Source organism: Erpetoichthys calabaricus, chromosome 16 (assembly GCF_900747795.2).
Source record: "Erpetoichthys calabaricus chromosome 16, fErpCal1.3, whole genome shotgun sequence".
In the NCBI taxonomy this organism is placed as follows: domain Eukaryota; kingdom Metazoa; phylum Chordata; class Cladistia; order Polypteriformes; family Polypteridae; genus Erpetoichthys; species Erpetoichthys calabaricus.
Genome location: NC_041409.2, coordinates 75286175 through 75305807, shown reverse-complemented (window position 1 = coordinate 75305807; position 19633 = coordinate 75286175). Strand labels below are relative to the sequence as shown.

General features: G+C 39.5%; 1 protein-coding gene across 2 annotated transcripts in view; it reads left to right on the top strand.

The window, feature by feature from the left end:
- The window catches only part of trmt61a (tRNA methyltransferase 61A), a 50399-nt gene that overhangs the window by 703 nt on the left and 30063 nt on the right, over nucleotides 1–19633 (top strand). Inside the window, exon 2 of one of the 2 annotated variants that reach the window (XM_028821981.2) lies at nucleotides 14667–15048. In XM_028821981.2, coding sequence (XP_028677814.1) covers nucleotides 14718–15048 — 331 coding nt within the window. In that variant the 5' untranslated portion in view covers nucleotides 14667–14717. Of the gene's footprint in view, nucleotides 1–14664; nucleotides 15049–19633 lie in introns of those variants that run through there. The other variant, XM_051920102.1, reaches the window with a different exon arrangement.

Sequence of the window (19633 nt, the reverse complement as noted above, 5' to 3'; positions counted from 1 at the left end):
GCTGTGAAAGTGGAATCAGTAGGACATTGTTGGACCACCACCCAGGCCCTCAGACTTAGAATCTATCTATCTATCTATCTATCTATCTATCTATCTATCTATCTATCTATCTATCTATCTATCTATCTATCTGTTTATTTACACATTTGAAATACTATCCACAGCATACACTAAGAACGTTTTTGTTAAGGAACAGTCCTGTCCCATTTTCAGCTCTTAACCAAAGACCATAATCCCTCCAAAACATTTGACCAAACATCCATACTACACACACATTTTGGATTTAAACTCAATTCCCATTAAAGCCATAGATTGCAATCGCCAATATCCACATCTTTCCTTAGTTGCTGCAAAACCCCACTTCTCAATATCTCTCTTAATTTCCCTTTATGTAACTCCTATATCTGATATGCACAACTGTTTTATGACTACAGTTCATTTAAATGCTGGTCTTAACTCATACATTGTCACAAGACCATATGACAATCATTACAGACCTCCAAAACTCTTTTTGACTGCTTTAGTATTATTATTATTATGAATTTAGTAAATAATTTATGCTGCTGTACTTCAAGCAATAATAATTTGCTCTGGTTACTTGATCACTTAACACTGTATACAACATATTTGGAATTATTTGACTTTTCTTTAAATGCACCTTGAGCTGTCACAAAAACTAATTTCGTTGTGTTACACAATGACAATAAAGTGCTTGAACTTGAACCTTGAACTTAGTACTGTGTGTCTTGTTGTGCTAATTATGCAGGCACCTCATCAGTTCTGGAGATTTCCATCACTGATAACTGTTAAGAAGTTGCTCAGGATTCATCACTGGTAGAATAGTTTCTGTAAGGCCATGACTAGGTCTCAGCTACACAAGATGTCACACCATTTTCCTACTGGCAAGTAACTTGTAACACACCAAATTGTGATGTGGCTATTAAGAGGTTACACAAGACACCACACTATAATGCACTTTGATGTCATGGGCTGTGCTGGTCAGGCAGTTACACTATCAATGTTACTTCAGCATACCATTATCTGTGTTTCTCTAAGTGTTATTTTCTCAAGCGTACACCAATAATTCTCAGTACTTGAAGCTTTCTTCTGTCAATTTTCTAAACTTGATTTATCCTGAGCAGGGTTGTGATGAAGCTGGAGTCTGTCCTAGCAGGCATCTGGCACAAGGCAGGAACAGTACCTTAGCAGAGTGCCAGTCCATTGCAGTGTGAACACACACACATACTTGGGGCCAATTAAGTATTGCCAGCTAGCAAACCTGCATGTCTTTGGAGTGTGGGGAGAAACCAGAGGGCTCACAGGAAAACTTGTGTGGACATTAGAGGTGTTTTATTTATTCCCCTTCCAACAAAAAATGTATATCATCATCAAACTCGAAATCCCAAGTGGGAATCGATTTTTCAATACTTTTTTCAACTCCCACCCTTGTTCCTTACTGCTACATCAACATAATCTAAAACCATTATTCACACGTAGATATCCAGAAAGGGGCATAAAGGCCCTGATACCATCAAATCGTATAAATGTTCCTGACGGACATGAGGAGAACACGCAGACTCTACTCCGGGAGTATTGTGACTTTGTGTTAGTCAGGCCAATTGTCAGTCATGTAATTGTAGAAACTGGGAAAATGCACTCCTTATCAGAGTAAATAAAAGTGTTAAGTCTGTAAATGGTATAGATATGGTTTGCATAGCTTTACTTACAAGAGCCCGTCTAGATATTTTTTTTACCTGTGATGACCATTTGAAATGGGGTTTGTTAACTGTTAATTAACCTTTTGAGACTATGCACCATCTCTCAATACTAAGTGACTCTAGCCATCCTCTACCATAACCTCTAGTTTGGTCCATGTATGTATATATGTCTGTGTGTGTGTGTGTATATATAAATATTTATTTACTCCAGTGTGACTCCTTGAGGAGAGATGTCAGTGTATGAGGATGTGAGCCTTCCACTCCAACTGGTCTTAGCATAGGGTATTTCATAAAGATTTACGTTTATTACAAGTGTTACTGTAGTTGTGCCTCCTCTACAGCACAATTGTTGAACGTCAATTTAAATTTTTTCCAACGTGATACTCTAAAATCCTCGCGTTTTGTTGGGAAAGTCCTGTGCTGCACGCATCAGATATTTAATTTCACTGATGGGCCCTGTTTGATAGATATACTTTATTAATCCCAAGGGGAAATTAACATAATTTGCTGTTCTGTATCACCTGTTTATCTGTCTGTGTTCCTGCGTCATTGCATTGCAACGATTTAGTGAAAACTCTGGAGCGTTTTTTCTTTTTTTTTCTCTTTTGACTCAATGATTGCGCCTTATAACGTCAGAGCCATTCACGTCCTTCCGGAGTTCACTTTAGCTTCCAGTCTTTTTCAGGCTCAAGTTCACTCTTCTTTTTCTTTTTTGGCCACCGCTCCATATCCTGCAAAAATGTAAAGCCCAGTGACAACTGAAAACCCGCTAAATGCCGCGGGTGGGTTCCTTTTTGGAGTTTTCAGGGCGACAAAGACTGGGTCTCCTTTGGTGTTTCGGGAGGTTTGGGTGGCGCGCGTTTACTTTAAAAATAGCCCAAATTGGTGGTAAAACTGCACATCCGGCAACACTGATTTTGGGGTACACCCCACGATGCGTCACGCACTCGTCTGCACTTATTCCACGCCCCAATAGTGACCACGCCCCCGCCTGTCCTCATGTGACCACACCCCCTCTACCTCTGCAGGCATGACGTGCTGCTGCTGTTGTTACTTCCCTCAGCGATTTTCCAAACGATCTGCAGCTAATTCAAGCACTGCAGGGAGGCAGGCAGCAAAGGTGATGGTGCAGAGATAGAAGGCATGACACGCTTTAAATTAAAGAAAGCGAAATTGTCATTGGTGAGACCAATGTTATTCAGTGAAATATGCGCCACTTTTTCAATGTCTTGGTTATTTCAGATAGCTTTTACCTGCCAGGCCCCAAACGTTTTACACCCAAGCATCCTCTCATCCAAAAATCAACTTGAAAAAAATCCCATCAAGCATATTTCAGATTGTCACAGCATTACTAACACCATGCTTGAATATGTCTGAGCTCACAGTTCCATTACAGAGTTACAACTAAAAGCCCTTCTGAATTGAACTTTGTTGGAATTCAAATATGGGCCAATAAGTATCAGATTGAAGTTTACTCTAAAGACAGAATATTTAAAGTAGATAAAATAGGTAGTTTTGAGGTATATAGCATCCATGCTGTGTGTTATATAAGTAAACAGAGATAAGGTTAATAAAGATAGATTATGTGTAAGATAGATTTGTCCCCAGTGAAAATTTTACCTTTTTATAGATGATCAATACATTTAGAAATATTAGAACAGCAACATACACAAGAATTTCAAAAAAGAAGGGAAAAAAGCTGTACAGTTTTAAATTTTCATACTACCTGACATATCGGTGTGAGGGTAAATCTGGAAAGGAGGTTATAGTCAAATATCTGGACTGCTTGATGTGAGGAGTCATGTAGAGCCTATGGAGATGAAGCTTTACAGTTTAAGCTACCAGAGATGAACAGCTGCATCAATTTGTTTAAAATTATAGAGGAAGCAGGGTGAAATGGATGCTAGTTGTTACTTTAACATACGGCGCAGATCATGGCTGGTTAAAGTTAGATTTAATATTATAGAGGAAGCAGGGGAAAATAGACAATAGCTGTTAATTTAACATGGGACACAGAGCATGGCTGGTTAAAGGTAGATTTCAGAAATTAGAAAATGTTATAGTAATTGTTCTAAATCTTATAGTTAAGATCAGCACCTTGTAACCTTCATCTTTTGAGGTGATTTTATGTTGAACGCTTGAGTTGGGCAGAAATCGATGGCCTTTTCTTGACTGAATGACTTGTTCTAATGCAAACTTTCCTGCATGTTCCATGAAAGAATGGGATACAGACTCCATGATGTTGGGTCCACATGATATGCTGAGATAATATTAATAGATGACAAAGTTGTATAAGTGGAGTTTCTTTATGGAATCTATCCCCCAGTTTTCCACTGGTTTTTGCAACCCTAATTATCCAAGCTTATACTTTTAAACCTTATTTATAAACATATGTGGCCACACAATAAAGTACTGAAACACAGAATGCTGTTGTTAACACCTTTAATTATAAGCAGCGATTTTTATCAAAGGCCAAGAATAGTAATGTATAAAAAACATGGTGTGTCTAAAAGCTATTGAAATGTAGTATGTTTCGTGTTGCTTTGACCGGATGGCCATGCTTACACACTGTCATGATTCTTAGTGTAGTTTTTGTTAAATTAACTTTTCATTTTTATGACTTTTTTTCTGCAGTTATGGTACAGTTTTTTTTTTTGTTTTCAATAATTTTGATTATTGTTGTGGTGTAAGTCACTGCATTCCCATTTTGGGGTTCTGTTTTTTTTTTTTTTTTGAACGAGACCATTTTTTGTCAGGGGCATAGCCATCTTGTTTGCTTTTGCTGTGGCTGTGCCTGGTGCTGATTATGTAACAATTTTATGGCACTGTATTATTTTCTTGTTTAGTATTAGGAGGTAATTAAAGGACAATGTCAATAAACTTTATGTTAGGACTTTTACCCGTTTTCTCTGTCATTTTCATTTCTGCTTTTGCTCCTGGCCTTCCCTATTGGTTTTGATGGATCTTCTCTGGTGTTCTGTTCATTTACCACAATTCTGCTCTTCTCTTTAGGTATGAGTTTATGTTTTGGTCATTTATTTGTCTCTGATCATCCCAGACATGTACATTTCCTATCAGACCTTACTGAAACTGGTTGGTTCAGTTTATTTAGTTTCAGGGTCATGGAGAGCTGGTGCTTGTCCTAAATCTTTGTGCACGACACATTAAGCACAAACCCATTCTTATGATGAAAACTTGTAAAATTTCCATTGTGTGTAATTTTTTTTTTGTGGCAAATGGGGGGTGGAACACTAGAGTGACATACGCAACAAAGGACACAGAGAAACATAAAGCAATGAGGCGGCAGGACTAATCACTGTGCCACCACAATGCTGCTATGTATTTAAGTGTTGAATATTATACGGTGCAGCTCTAAAGGGTAATGTTTGGTTATTTAAGAGGCAGTAGTTTTATGGAACCAACAAAAAAATATTTAAATTTGTAAAAGAATGGTTTACCATCAGTATGTTTTACATAAAATACAAAGCAGATTTAAGAGGGTAAACCGGAACACAAGCAGCAGCTTATCTGGATATGAACTAACAGTCATATATGGTATGGTGGACGGTCGGGGTCCTTGCCTAGCTGGGATGCCCCTATAATGGAAGAACTGGGGGAGAGAGCATATTTAGGACATTACCTTCCCCGGAACGCTAGATGGCAGCTCCCCTGGCTTTCAGCGGGGTCATGGGTTTGAAGCATGAAAGCCCGTGGCCACCGCCAAGGGGAGACTGGACAATTGCTGAACCCTTTGGTGCAGCACCTCCACAATACCCCAAAGTGCTTTCGGAAGAAGGTCATCAAACACTTTGGGCCCTTCCAGTTGCCTTGTAAAATGGGACAGCTGCCACTACTCCAGGAGCCAGAGTTGGGAGGAGGTGGACAAAGCTTGCCAGGAGGAGTGAGAAAGAGAAGAGGAAGAAGAAGAACAGAACTGTACTTTGGTGCTGTGTTTGTACGGTGTTGCTGTTGGGGAGATGAGACAAAAGCGTTGTCAGGGTTGCCCTGGTGTTGTTGGAGTGCCCTGGTGGTCCAAGTCAAGTCAAGTTGGGGAGCATGCACTGGTACAGTGGTCCACAATATATAAAATGACCTGTTCATATTCAGATAAGCTGCATATATCTCTCTTCACTAACTGCATATATAGTGCCCAACAGTGGGTATCCAGTCATTAAAGCGTTGAGCCTTCAATAGCCTGCAGTGCTGCCCTAAAACACTTAAAACACAAACTCTTTCAGTCATGGCACACAAGACTAGAAAGTATGTGGTTTTCAAGGTGAGACGTCTAAAACCCGAGGCTAATAAAAGACCAAGTGCAAGACCAGTTTGTGTTCTCCTGAAATTTTAACGCATTGTTGACAAAAGTAAAATAGAGAAATAATATAATAACTAACTGTCCCAAATGCCTTATGTTCATCACACCCTGTTTAGCATGTGCCACTTCACCTCACATATTACATACATTCCTCCTCTGACTTGGCAGGTCATTTCTGCCTCACATTTTTCTCTTTAAAACAACAGAGAGCTTGGTCACAAATGAATAAGCTGCATTTAAATCTTCTCTTTTTTGCTATGGCAAGAGGAGAAGACAACAAGCATTCTACCAAACCACAGCAGAGTTATGAACTACATGTAGCCTAATAACATTGTGTCTCCCACTAGCGATATCAGGAGACAAATCTCATGTACGAATGTAACATTTTAAGTTCGCATAATTCAATTCAGCATCATAGGGCCAGAGGATGTCTCCGCAGTATTAGGTTCAAGCAGAATGAGGTGCTAGTCCATCGTTGTGTTCATTCCCCTGGGCCAACTTAGAGCCATCAGTTGCCATGTCTTTGGGATATGAGAAATAGGAAGAAAAATTTTAACAAACACTTTATATATTCTTGACAAATTTAAGACATTAGTATTTTATTATTATTTTAATCACATTATCAGAGGTGATTTACAAATCATTATATATAACACATTTGAATGATCAAAGTTTTATGGCATTTTGACTGTGTAACAGTTTAAAGACACTGTCAGAATGAAAATTAAATGGAGGAAAAAGAAAACAGTAGAAGCAAAAGAGGACTAATGCTTATAGTACGTTATAGTACATGAATCTTTAGAAATAGATTTAGAATGAATGTATGAAAACACTGTTATATTGGATCATGAAAGTATAGAGGGGCAAGTGAAAAAAAAGTTGGTTAGACACTCAGAAAATGTAAAGAGGCACACTTTGGAGTGAAATCAGCATGGACGGGGGCCATGTATGGTCTGCATAGCAGGTTATCTTAAAAACTAAGGGACAACCATGACATTAGGTGATGTTATAACAACAACATTTATATAGCACTTTCTAATAAATATGAAGTATAATTCAACATGGTTTACAAATGGCAGTAAGTGCAAGCAAAGAAAAACAATCAAATAACCTAATTATTGCCCTGGTGTTGCCCTAATTATACTAACAGAAGCAAAAAAAAAAAACTCCAATGGAGAAAAAAAATATTGTTGACTTTTATCTGATCAGTAATTAGCAGATGTTCCACACTTCAGGTTTAATTAACTCTTGCCTTTTGCTTATAGGCATCATGCAAGTCATTGAGTTGCTGGGATCTCTGTACAGAACACATTGCTCCAGCCCAAGGTGTTCTGCTTTCTGGTACATTTTAAAAGAAATCTTCATTGGAACGTAGTGATCGTTGAATTGTTCAGCATTCTTTAGGAATGTGCCATATCGGTGAACTGTGGATGGTGAGGGGAGTGGATTCTTCCATATCACTGGCTTTGATCTCCAGCAGTGTTTATAATTGCATAGGTATACAGTATACTGAAAGGCAGCAGAACGATGGCGAGATACATTGTTGAGCACTGAACCCATTAAGCTTGTGTGAGGTTGGCTTATCAAAGATGTGTACAGCTCAAGTTGTCAGGCAACTTTATTGCCCTGTGCCTCAGTAGATGGATTTTAACCCACAATGGTTCAGGTGCCATCCCACTGCTTGCAGTCCGTGTAATTGAGAATAGCTCGTATAAACTGCACATATTCAGATTGTGAGGCCGTGTCCCTGTAATTTGCCGCACTTCAGAATACTTTGTGTGTTTACTGTCGGTATTGTGATGGCACAGTGGCTCATTAGCACTGTTGAAAACTGTGGTGATGTGGGTTCAATCCTGCCCCTGCTATGGCATACTTTTATGTATTTTGTTGGTAATAAATTCCAAATGAGCTCTTTATGTGCATACATGTGTATGCGAGTATGAGAGTGCATGCCCTGTGATGTATTAATATTCCTCCCAGGGTTGATAACTGCCTTTTGTCCTGTGTGTATCCAAGTCTCCATCAAGCTGTAATAGAAAAAGTGGGTTTAGAAAGTGTATGGACATGTAAAAAAAAAAAAAAAAAAAAACGGGTGAATCAAAGAGCTGCTTCCCAGTGACAGTAGTGTCATGGAGGTGATCCGAAGTGTGCAGGACCCAAGCCAGTGCTTGTGTTCGTGAGGTTGTGTGTGGGCTAAGAAAGTGAGTGAGAGAGAGGAAACTTCTGCTGTATGCTGAAATTTGATACATTTCCCCTTTCCCAACATATTTATTATCTTTTAGTGTTACAGCAATTTATCAAGCCTCATTTTATTGCTGTCAAGACTATAAAATGGCTCCACGTTGACTAATATGGATGGATCCAGTTCTTAATACATGTTGTGTAGTATGGGCATGTTAATTTCTGAACTGAAACCTCCACATTTTAATGTGTTCATTAGGGAAGCCTACATGGATGTGGAAAAACTTACACATGCAGGATTATTATTATTATTATTTATTTATTTATTTTTTTATTATACTGCTTGAGACCTATCCATTCTTTTTTCCAGCTGCTATCCCGTAGAGGGGCGCACAAATCTGGTGCATAGCAATACGGAGCATAAGGAGGGGAATCGATCCAGGACTGGGCACCAGTCCATTACAGGGCTGTTTTACTTACACTGGACCAATTTAGAGATTCCAATTCATCAATTCAGTTAAAAACAAATAATTTTGTTTTGTATATTTCCTTTCACAATGCATGTCTTCAGAAATTGCTTCAGAAAGCATTCAAGAATACAAATGAACAAAATCACAAAATGTAATGCATGTTAATGGTGTAGTCGGGCATGTTAATGCAGCATTTGGCACTGCTGCCAGACAGCACTACACATCTGAGTTCAACTCCTGTCCTACTCTGCCTACACAACATTTGTTTTTTGTTTTTTTTTTTACCTATATGGTCAGTTTCTATCTATATGTGAACAACATTTATGTTAAACTGATTGGCAGATCTGAATTGACATGGTATAGGTGTGTATGAGAGTTTAATTCCAGTGGTGTACCATGCAGGTTTGGCCCTCACCTCATACAAGATGCTGCCAGGATAGGTTGAGGTTCTCCATGACCCTGTAAATGGGGGGGGGGGGGGGGGGAAGCAAGTTTAAAAACTGATGGTTTACTATATAAAAAAATAAACTTTGGACTAAAGATTCATTTGTCCTCCTAGTTTTTGAATCTCCATATGTGTCTTGAAGTCTAGTGCATATCCCAGCAGTATCATAAGATAGGACATGCTCATAGGACGTCATTGGTAAGCCTAATCTGCACACATTTGCGATGGAAGAGCAAAATTGGACTACAAAATGAGAAATCCCATACAGACATTAGGAAAATGTTTCTAGGCCCAGGGGCTGTGAGGCGGTAGCAGCATTATCCACAGGGCTGGCCTGAAGAAAAGCTTAAAGTAAATTTATACTGACTGCATATACTTTAGAAGATTTAAGAGTTTATAATCCCCACAGTAACATTAACTGGACTAGAATATGTAAGAATCAGAAAGAAAAATTAAACAGAGGTGAGGGTCTTTTTGTTATTATTGTACTACTGTTCTCAGGAGACGTAAAAACAGGACACACAGACAAAAAACTTTCTCAGGAGTCATCTGAATGTGAAATGTGGTAGAGATACTACTCCAAGTGACCTGGGTAGAGAGTTTTACAAAAGTAGAAGCCGCAAACTAGAACACACATTTTTTTCAAAAAAAAAAAAAAGACTTCAAAATAGTAATTTGTGTGCCTAGCAAGCTGGTATGGGGTGATTCATGAAGACAAGTAGGCCATGGTGTTAGTTTTACAGCTTTTTAAGCAGAGTTTTGAGGAGGGTTTGATTTTTGGATTCCCAGATCCACTTGGGGGGGGTGATATGTTCTGTTCAGATAATTCCGATTCCATTGTGTGTGGTGTAATAAAATTTTTATTTCATCCAATTATTCCATGTAGCACTTTATGAAAAGTGTGTTAAAAAGGTTGCAGCACAAGATACATCAATCAGCATCTTTCATATTAAAAGCCACACTTTCCTGCTTTGTTTTTTTCTGCTTCTTTCTATTTTATAATGTTTTATTAGAAATGCCTTGCATAGTCTGCTGAACAGTTGACTAATTTATTCAGTTCAGGTGCAGTAATGTCAATAATAAGTACAGAGAACCATCGACATACCACAGGCTGCAGTTTTTACATTTTAGTAAAGCTTCATTCCAAGTGGAAATGAACCCCCATAGGTCGTTTTACTCCCAGCTTGGGAGGTCATCTTTTTATATTCAGTAAGCCGTGCTGTTTTATCAGGTGCCCTTAAAGGAACACCTTGGCCTCCTTTTTAGTTTCTGAAGCTAAATCTTCCATTCTCTACTGCTCATTAATGACAGTGTTGGCTATTCAGTCTTTAAAGATTTTTGATGTATGCAGGTGCTGAAGCAGCCAGCCTGCTTTGACTGGCTGTACTTAGTCTTTGTCACCCTTGTTTTCTTCCCTTTTGTATTAGTCTTTCTTTAGTGCAGTAGATGAATGAGAGTCTGATTTAAAGACCACACTGGTGTGTGTCATGAGCAACAGTAGGACTGGCTCTGCACTCTTATCCTCTGATGCAAACTGAGCGCCTAAAGTGGATAGAAATCCTCCTTGTAAAGAGGTCAGTGCTGATTGCCAGTGCCCCAGAGATTCCATGCACAGGCCTTCTGCTCACTGAGTGCTACACTGTTAATGCAAGCAAGGAGGCAGAAGGCAGCCTGCACGTGAACTGCAATGTGCCGAGCCCATTCTGCCTTTGACTGTCAGTTTGCTGACCCCTGTGGGCATCTCTGCCTCCTTGTACTTATGTAACTGGCAAGCTTGGCGACTGAGACTGAATAATCCTGCAATGGCCTTAAAGTTGAACTGTCTTACAGGTTTTGCAGAGCTGACTTCAGATGAATGAGACTCTATGACAGCACCTGTGTTTAATACCTGGGCTAAAGTGTTTTTTGAGGTGCCATCACTGCCGGAGGTACTGTGTTGCTACCATTGGATCAGCTGTATTCCTAAGTCAGATGCAAATAGTTGCACACTAAGAGATTTAAAATAACAAAAAAAGAAAGATAATGGAAACATAATGATGAATCAATCAGAGATGGTATGTTGACAACAAAACTGGATGTTGCAGACGTACTCATGTGATAGAGTAACTACCATTTTCCTGAGAGTGATACCTGTGTTAGATCTATACCAGCAAGCCCGCGATTCTCGAAAGAATTGCAAATCCAAGAATGGCAATCACTTTCTGTTCCCTCCGATACTTGGAGGGATGAAATATCATGGAGGGTGGGTGCGTCCTGGGAAAGTTCATTTAATTAAATAAACATATGTGTACTAAAGCAGTTTCTTTTTGGAGCTGTGACTCATCTGGTTCTAGTGTTTCAGAAGCGCGTTGTAGGCGCCTTCGTTTATTGTTTTTATCCATGCAGTCTCTTTTTTTGTTTTTCTATGGCTGTGTCGTCAGCAAGAAGTCGTTTGCTGACAGCGGCGGATTCACGTGCTGAAGTGACCATGGCGGCAGATCCGGTGCGGTGGTGTGGGTGGTCGCGTTCGGGCGGCTGTACAACCTGGTGTGCACGCTTTACCTCAGGTTTAGTTCACAGGTGGTAGCTATGGTAAAGTTTTCATTTAATTAAATAAACATATTTGTACTAAAGCGGTTTCTTTGTGTGGGCGCCTTCGTTCATTGTTTTTATCCATACGGGCTCGTTTACAGGTTGTAGCCATACGGGCTCATGTTTGTATTACTAATCGTTGAACTCCTTCCATTTGGAGCCGTGACTCCTAGCCTCCATGTATTGTTTTTATCCATGCGGTCTCGTGTTTGTTGTTCTGTGGCAGTGTCATTAGGTAGAAGTCGTTTACTGTTAGGAAGCATACTCCAACTTACACACACTGACTGCTGGCACAGTGGATTAGAGCAAGTTTAGTTTACAGGTTGTGTTGTTTGGGAGCCACCTACTGACTCTGGGAAGCCGCTGGGTTTGACTCTGGGGCGCTGCGGCGCAGTGCGCATGCGCTTCAGTGTGTCCGCCGTGCATAAATTAAACTGTCGTTTAGTAATATAGAAAGTTTTTCCATGTACTTTATTTTTTAGGGTTATTAGAACTGTTCTGACGAGAACAGGCAATTCAGCCCACCTAGTAGTCCATAGTGCCCTACTCTCCACCACACTACTTAATAATTGGTGCTACCTGTTTTGCTATATGGTTGTGAGACATGGACGCTATCCAGTGATCTGAGTCGAATTCTGGACTCCTTTGGTACTGTGACTCTTTGGAGAGTCCTTGGGTATTTCTGGTTTGACTTTAGAACAAGTGGTTGCTCACGGAATCCCAAATGAGTCACATTACCTGCATAGTGAGGAGTGTCAGTTACGACACTACAGCCACGTGGCATGAATCCCCAAGGATGATCTGGCTCGCAGAATCCTCATTGTTGAGGACCCGAATGGCTGGACCAGGCCAAGGGGGCACCCACGTAACATCTGGCTGCGGCAGATAGATGGTCATTTCCAGGGGGTGAGACTGGATGCCTGGAGGGTTGCCAACCAGGATCCGAGCTGTTTCATTGTGTGGTGGGTGCGGCAACGTGCTGTACCAGTGCATGCTCCCCAGCCTGACCTGACCTGTGGTTGTTGTGAGGGTCTTGAGGACACATGGGGACCAACTTGCTTTTAGATAGGTGTATGTAATTAAGTGAACCAATCTTTCATTCATCTTATTTATAGGAGCAGGTAGATTTTTTTTTCATTATTTTGATAGCAAAGTGTTTTGTGTACAGTTGGTTCACTTTCTTGTTCATTATCAGCTTTTACCAAGCAACTTGCTTTAATGTTGTTGGACACCTGAAGGCACCTTGGGTAGTGTTGTAAGGTGTGTAATAGACTCGGGTGAGAAGCCATACCATTGCATAAAGTGCACATCCACAAACTAGTGCAATTTACAGTCCCCTGTTAACCTATTATGCATGTCTTTTGGATGTGGAAGAAAATTAGTTTGAGAAACAGGTGGTCAGATTATGTGCAAAAATGCTATAAAGGCAGTGACCAGAATGAGTATTTCTGGCAAACATAACTGGTACTTTCTAGCTGGGCTGCTCTCCCTGGTTTTGACTTGGCCAGTTTACAGGACTATTATAGTTTTCTTAGATAGTTGTGAATTTGCTACCTTGGTGTAAAAAATGTGAAATTGCTTGCATACTAGAGGAGAAAATGAAATCCACTTGTCCTCATTCAAGGTAAATGCACCTTTAGGAACAAGCCAAAAAGTCAAGATCAGCAGTGTACAAACAAGTGAGGTGGTGCTGTACAAGTAAGAGCTCTCTTGACAGCAGATCCATGGTCTTCATCACATGTGACAGGCCTGAATTCATTCAGCTCACCAGGATGTGATACCTTTGGGACTGTGGTGATGCAAGATGTTTTCTAAAGCCTTGGGACTCTGGTTGAAGATGCGCTGTAGAGGACTCCCCAGCTCCAATGCACATGCCTTCAACATTAGTGGCGATACTCCATCTGGACCCACTGCTTTGCTGGCACGAAGTCTCCTCAGCTCTCTGCTTATCTGGGCTGCTGTAATTGTGGGTGGGGGGAACCTCTCTCCTATGCTGGTATCAGCAGAAGGATGGGTGGAGGATGCAGTACTCTGAGGTGAGAGTATACTTACAGTGCATCCGGAAAGTATTCACAGCGCATCACTTTTTCACATTTTGAATCCAATTGAACATCTCTGGAGAGATCTTAAAATGGCTGTGCACCGACGCTTCCCATCCAACCTGATGGAGCTTGAGAGGTGCTGCAAAGAGGAATGGGCGAAACTGGCCAAGGACAGGTGTGCCAAGCTTGTGACATCATATTCAAAAAGACTTGAGGCTGTAATTGCTGCCAAAGGTGCAGCGACAAAGTATTGAGCAAAGGCTGTGAATACTTATGTACATGTGCTTTCCCAATTTTTTTATTTTTAATAAATTTGCAAAAATCTCAAGTAAACATTTTTCACGTTGTCATTATGGGGTGTTATGTGTAGAATTCTGAGGAAAAAAAAGAATTTAGTCCATTTTGGAATATGGCTGTAACATAACAAAATGTGGAAAAAGTGATGCGCTGTGAATGCTTTCCGGATGCACTGTATACATATACTTGACCTCCAAGTTTAGGTGACAAAATTTAGTGACATTGTTGGCCAGATTGTGACTTCCAGTCCAGACAGACCATATTTGTTCTTCTGGTTTTCTTGTTTGAGTGGCTTGAAATGTTTCTCTAACTTTGGGGGAGTTAATTGGCTCTTTGGTTGTCTTTTAAGGTATTTTTTGAAGTGCAAAACCTCAGTGGCTCGAAACTTTCCACTTCATTATAATCAGAGCCTTTCCTCATCCCAATTAAAAGATGTGCAGGTGGAAGCACTTTCATCAATGTCAGACACGTCATTGTCCTTGATTGTTTCTCAAGGAATCAAATTGTGCCTGCTCTCTTGGTACTTACTTGAGTGACCTGTGAATTCCTTAGTTTGTTCAGACATGCCTGCAGTGCTTGGACGCACTAAGTTGTATTAAGATGATTTCTTCTTTCTCTCCTTTCCAGGAGTTACATCAGGACAATATCTGAGTGCAGTTCCTCTTAATCATTTCTGAGATGAGTTTCGTGGAGTATGGTGAATACATTCAGGAAGGGGACATTTCCATTGTCTTCCTGGGTCATGAATCCATGTTTCCTATCAAAGTCCAGCATGGTGCCCAAACACAGACCCGGTATGGTGTGATCCGTCACTCAACAGACCTGATTGGAAAGAAGTATGGCTCCAAAGTAACATGCAGCAAAGGAGGCTGGGTATACATTCTTCATCCAACTCCGGAACTGTGGACTGTGAACTTGCCCCACCGTACCCAAATCCTGTACTCAACAGACATCTCTATGATCTTGATGATGCTGGAGCTAAAGCCCGGGTCAATAGTCTGCGAGTCAGGTGAGGACACTCAAATTTAACGCCATTTGTGGTAACATTTTAGGCAGGTGCCTTTGTTAGGTAATACTTGATTAAATACACCTCATTAAGGTTGATAGCAAAACACATTCTCCAGGCTCCTTAACAATTTAGTTTTCTGCCTGTTGATGGGTTTTGGGATCAGAATTCACTGGTCGTCTTATCTTGTTCTCTATGCCACAAGTGCTGCATGTGACAGCCATAGCGTGCCAGCTTGTATTTTTTTTTGTTTAGTAATACTATGAATAAACAGAAAGCTACTGCAATTGAAAAAATAATTAATATAATATGTTATATATGATTATTGAAACTATCATTTAGTCTTAAGAGGATAGAGGAGGCATTCATAAATGATAACTTAAGATGACACATGGTAAAAAAAGCCCCTCTGTTCCTCTGCCTCCTCTATGTGATATTGGCATCTTACATCTCCAAATGGTACCTTGGCTAAACTCAAGTTATTGGAATAGTTTTTTTTTTGTATATACACTTTAAGTTGGCTATATTAGTAAGCTGACACCAAATGTGAAAATGCAGAAATTTAAATTTAGATCAGTTTCACAGATAACTCCTGAATTTTTAGACTAAGGTACAGAGTATACAGCTTCAAGTTCCTGGGCATCCAGATTAGAATAACCTGTCTTGGTCACTTGACACCTCCTCCCTGGTGAAGAAAGTCCAATATTGTCTCAGGAAACTGTTAAGTGTTTACCTTGTCAGGAACTCATCAACTTTTATAGATGCTCTTATGCTGTTATTCAGTTTGTCAGTTGCTCCATGTTGATCAAAAGGCTTTGCCCAAAAAACTGGTCAATGCATCATTGGCAATTAACTTCCAGCTGCATGGACAGCTTTCAAAAGGTAGATGTTGAAATTTCTTGACATCACTCGTGACATCACTGATCCCAGCCATGATCTTTTCTTTTTAATGCCATCACAGAGACATTATGGGAGCATGTGGTCCCAATGTCCAGGCTCAGGAACAGCTTCATCCCCAGAGCTGTCACCTTGCTGAACTCTGCTTCTGTTCATAAATAGACTCTCACAGCGGCCAGTTCCATGGCACAGGTAGATTAAGATTCAGTCACCTCCCTATTGACACTACTAATCATTTTTGTACTTACTTGCAGTACTGTTGCACTTTCCCATATTCAGTATTATATTTAATCTGAGTGTAATATAATTTAATTTGTGATGGATTATCCCCTGGTGATTGGGTGACTTACACAACCATTATGGGAATTAAATTGTCACAACTCATACCTGGATCTGATCAGTTTCTGAAACTACTATAAAATATATCTTTGTGCAGCATTTATCATATTTGGAATTCTACGTCTTAACATATAGTGGGTATTTTGTGGTTAATCTTAATATTTTGCAGCATTATTGTACTTCCAGAGATATAACAGTAGTCATTTTAATGCTTGTGTTCTTTATTTAAAATGGCAATGAATTGAATTGAAATTAATGTGGATTCAGCCTATCTAATTCTTATAAACTTAAAGGAAAGCTTTGATTGTCTTATTATATCAGAGTTTCCAGCTGTGATAGGAACCCGTTGGCTCAAGTTTAAGGAAATGTAATTTCAACCTATCCTATATGTCCTTCCACATCATTAAATCAGTTTATTAATAATATAATACACCCATGTATTCATCCATTCTTTTCACTAGCTCTTCCAGTTCAGGTTCAGGAAGCCAGAGTCTCTCCTAAGAGCAGTAAAAGGTAAGAAAACACAAAACCTGGATGAAGAACAAATTCCTGCACACCCCCATACTTACTCATAGGAGCCCAGTTTAACTTCTCCAATCAACCTAATACACGTGTTTGGCAAAGAGAAGGAAGACGACTGAATTATAGAATTATGTTTTGTATCTGTAACTGTATTGGAGGTGTTATGGTAGTGTTTTTGCTAAAACTGTTGCCTTAAAACTATAAGAGACTTTGTTTCAGTCCATACAAGTATAAGAGAATGTGTTTGAATCCAGGCCTGTTCACTGCCTGTCCCAAGTTTGCATGTTCTACTTGTGATATTTGTCTGGTGACACCAGTTTACCTCCCACTTACCAAAGATGCGCACCGTAGGCTAATTGGTGTCTCTAAATTGTCCTGTTGTGAGTGAATGTGTGCATGAGTGTGCCCAGTGATGGACTAATGTCACAGCTTAAATTCGATACTGCTAGAATAGACTCCACCCCCACCCCCCTCCGCTATCTACGATTACATACATTTAGAAAAGGAAATTGATAGATTTTTTTCATTCATAGTTATTATGAAATTGTCAGCCAGAATGAGAACATTTTTGCTGAAGTTGTTTGTTGTTTGTTTTCCACATCTATATGAATGTTAAACTCATCCATTAACAATATTTTATCATAAATTATAGCTAAGCCATATAGGTTGTTGAACTCAATTGAATTATGAATGAGGTTGTGGCTGTCTGTAATATAATACTTTAACTGTATTTGATTTTTTTAACTGTTAGGATTTAGGACCTTAATTCATATAATAATGCCTGGATTTTTTGGAGATATTTGAAATTGGTCATTAATAGTTGAATCCAAGCCTTCCTGTTACCTAGAGTGGCATTTATGAAAAAGGTCAAATGATTGTGAGAAACTTCAACTAAGAAACTCTGTCTACATCTCTGAACAAAACTAGTATTAGAATATGTACTAAAAATGCTGTCATTAAAGAGAACTATGTCTTTGTCCTGACGAGCCAGTGCTTTATCATTTTTGTGATTTCTTAGATTTTGTTAACTTTGTAGTCGTACATTTTATGTTCAACTGGTTATGAATGCAGTCATGTATGATTTGTTTTAATCTAATGTCTAATGGCTTAGCTAGAAAAGATATACTTGCAAAGTTAATAAACAAACCTAAAGTTGCACTCTGTGAGTGTGCGTGCACGTTGTGATGGGCAGGAGCACTATGCAGGGTTATTTCTTGATTTGTACCCCAATACTGTCAGGGTAGGCTACTGCCTCCACGAACCTGTATTTAATCAGGGCAGGTTCAACAATGCAATGATACTATTTTTGTTTAATTTTAAAAACCATCAGCGCCAAGTGATTTTTGACATTCTTTGTCACAGGAATCATAGGTAAAAGTCAGATAAGAACTGTAAATAAATTATACACAGTCTGTTATTTAAGATCATAGAGATGTATTCTGAATGATATACAGTATACGCAAACAGGCAATTTTGTTACCATACTGTTTGGTCCTGGAATCGTACCACAATTCATCCCAGTTTGGTCACGAACAGTGGCCAGCTGTGAACCCATTATGTTTAGATTACAAAGGCACTAAGAAAGAAGCAACTCCTTTTTCTACACCATGATTAATAGGAACTCTCATACACTCTAAGCACTGCAAGCAGAGCACTTTCTGGTGACCTCAGTTAAGTTCTCTCTCATTGAGCCTCCATGTTTTTGTGTAGCACGTTCACTGTGCTCCACCCATCCACTGTGCAAATCCTGCTGACTACGACAAGTGGTTTGTTGTGGAATCAAACCACAATCCATCCCAGTTTGGATATTTGCACTGTGTTAGCTTCCAGTGGCTAGCTATGAATCCGTTACATCTTAATTACAAAGACCCTCAATTCCCTTTTCTGTATTGTGAGCAATAAGAGTTATCTTATTACTTAGCTTCAAAAGAAGTTGTTTATCAGGACCTTTATCATCCAAACATTACAGGTTTATGACGGAACATAGGCAGTTGCAAAAGTGCAAATGTACAAACTGTGATCATTCATGGTGCGACACCACAACTAAGCACATTTATTTGATTACACAAAATACCCCTTAATTTTGGTTGGAGATGACGTCTTCTCTATCGCTCACTCTTTCTTTCTTGAGATATATATATACAGTGGACCCTTGACTTACGAACTCAATTCGTTCGCGAGGGCTAATTGTAACTCAAGTTGGTTGTAAGTCAAGACTATTTTTCCCATAAGAAATAATGGAAATACCCATAATGCGGTCCGAACCTCCCACAGCAACACTTAATTAACCTTTTCATAATAAAAAAGGGTTGTATAATGTACATAATTTACCAAAACACCAATAATTTTTCTAATGTACTAACCAAAAAGTTATAAAAAGTGCCTAGCCTACCAGAAACAACAATTTCATACTGTACTCACCATTTAATTTGACATCTTTGGGCTGCAGGAAGGGAGGAGGAGGAGAATGAAATGGAAGGTGGTTATTGTTTGGAAGTAGCCTCCTTATACACATCTTTTCTTTGTAAAATTGTCGAGATTGTGGATTTTGACATGCTGTACATATTAGCTAGATCGGTCACACGAACACCACTCTCATATTTCCGCACAATTTCCTTCTTCGTTTCGATTGTGATCCCTTTCTTTACCTTTGTTACCTTCTCTTCCTTCCTTAGCAATTATCGAAAAAAAATATATAAATTACTGCACTAAACGAAATTACGTCCACAAACACATGTATCTGGGTTCCGACTGACGTTTTACGAACGCTCTCTGCTGTTTGTTTACAATCGCGCAAGCGGATACACGTGACTGCATTCAGGTCGTAACG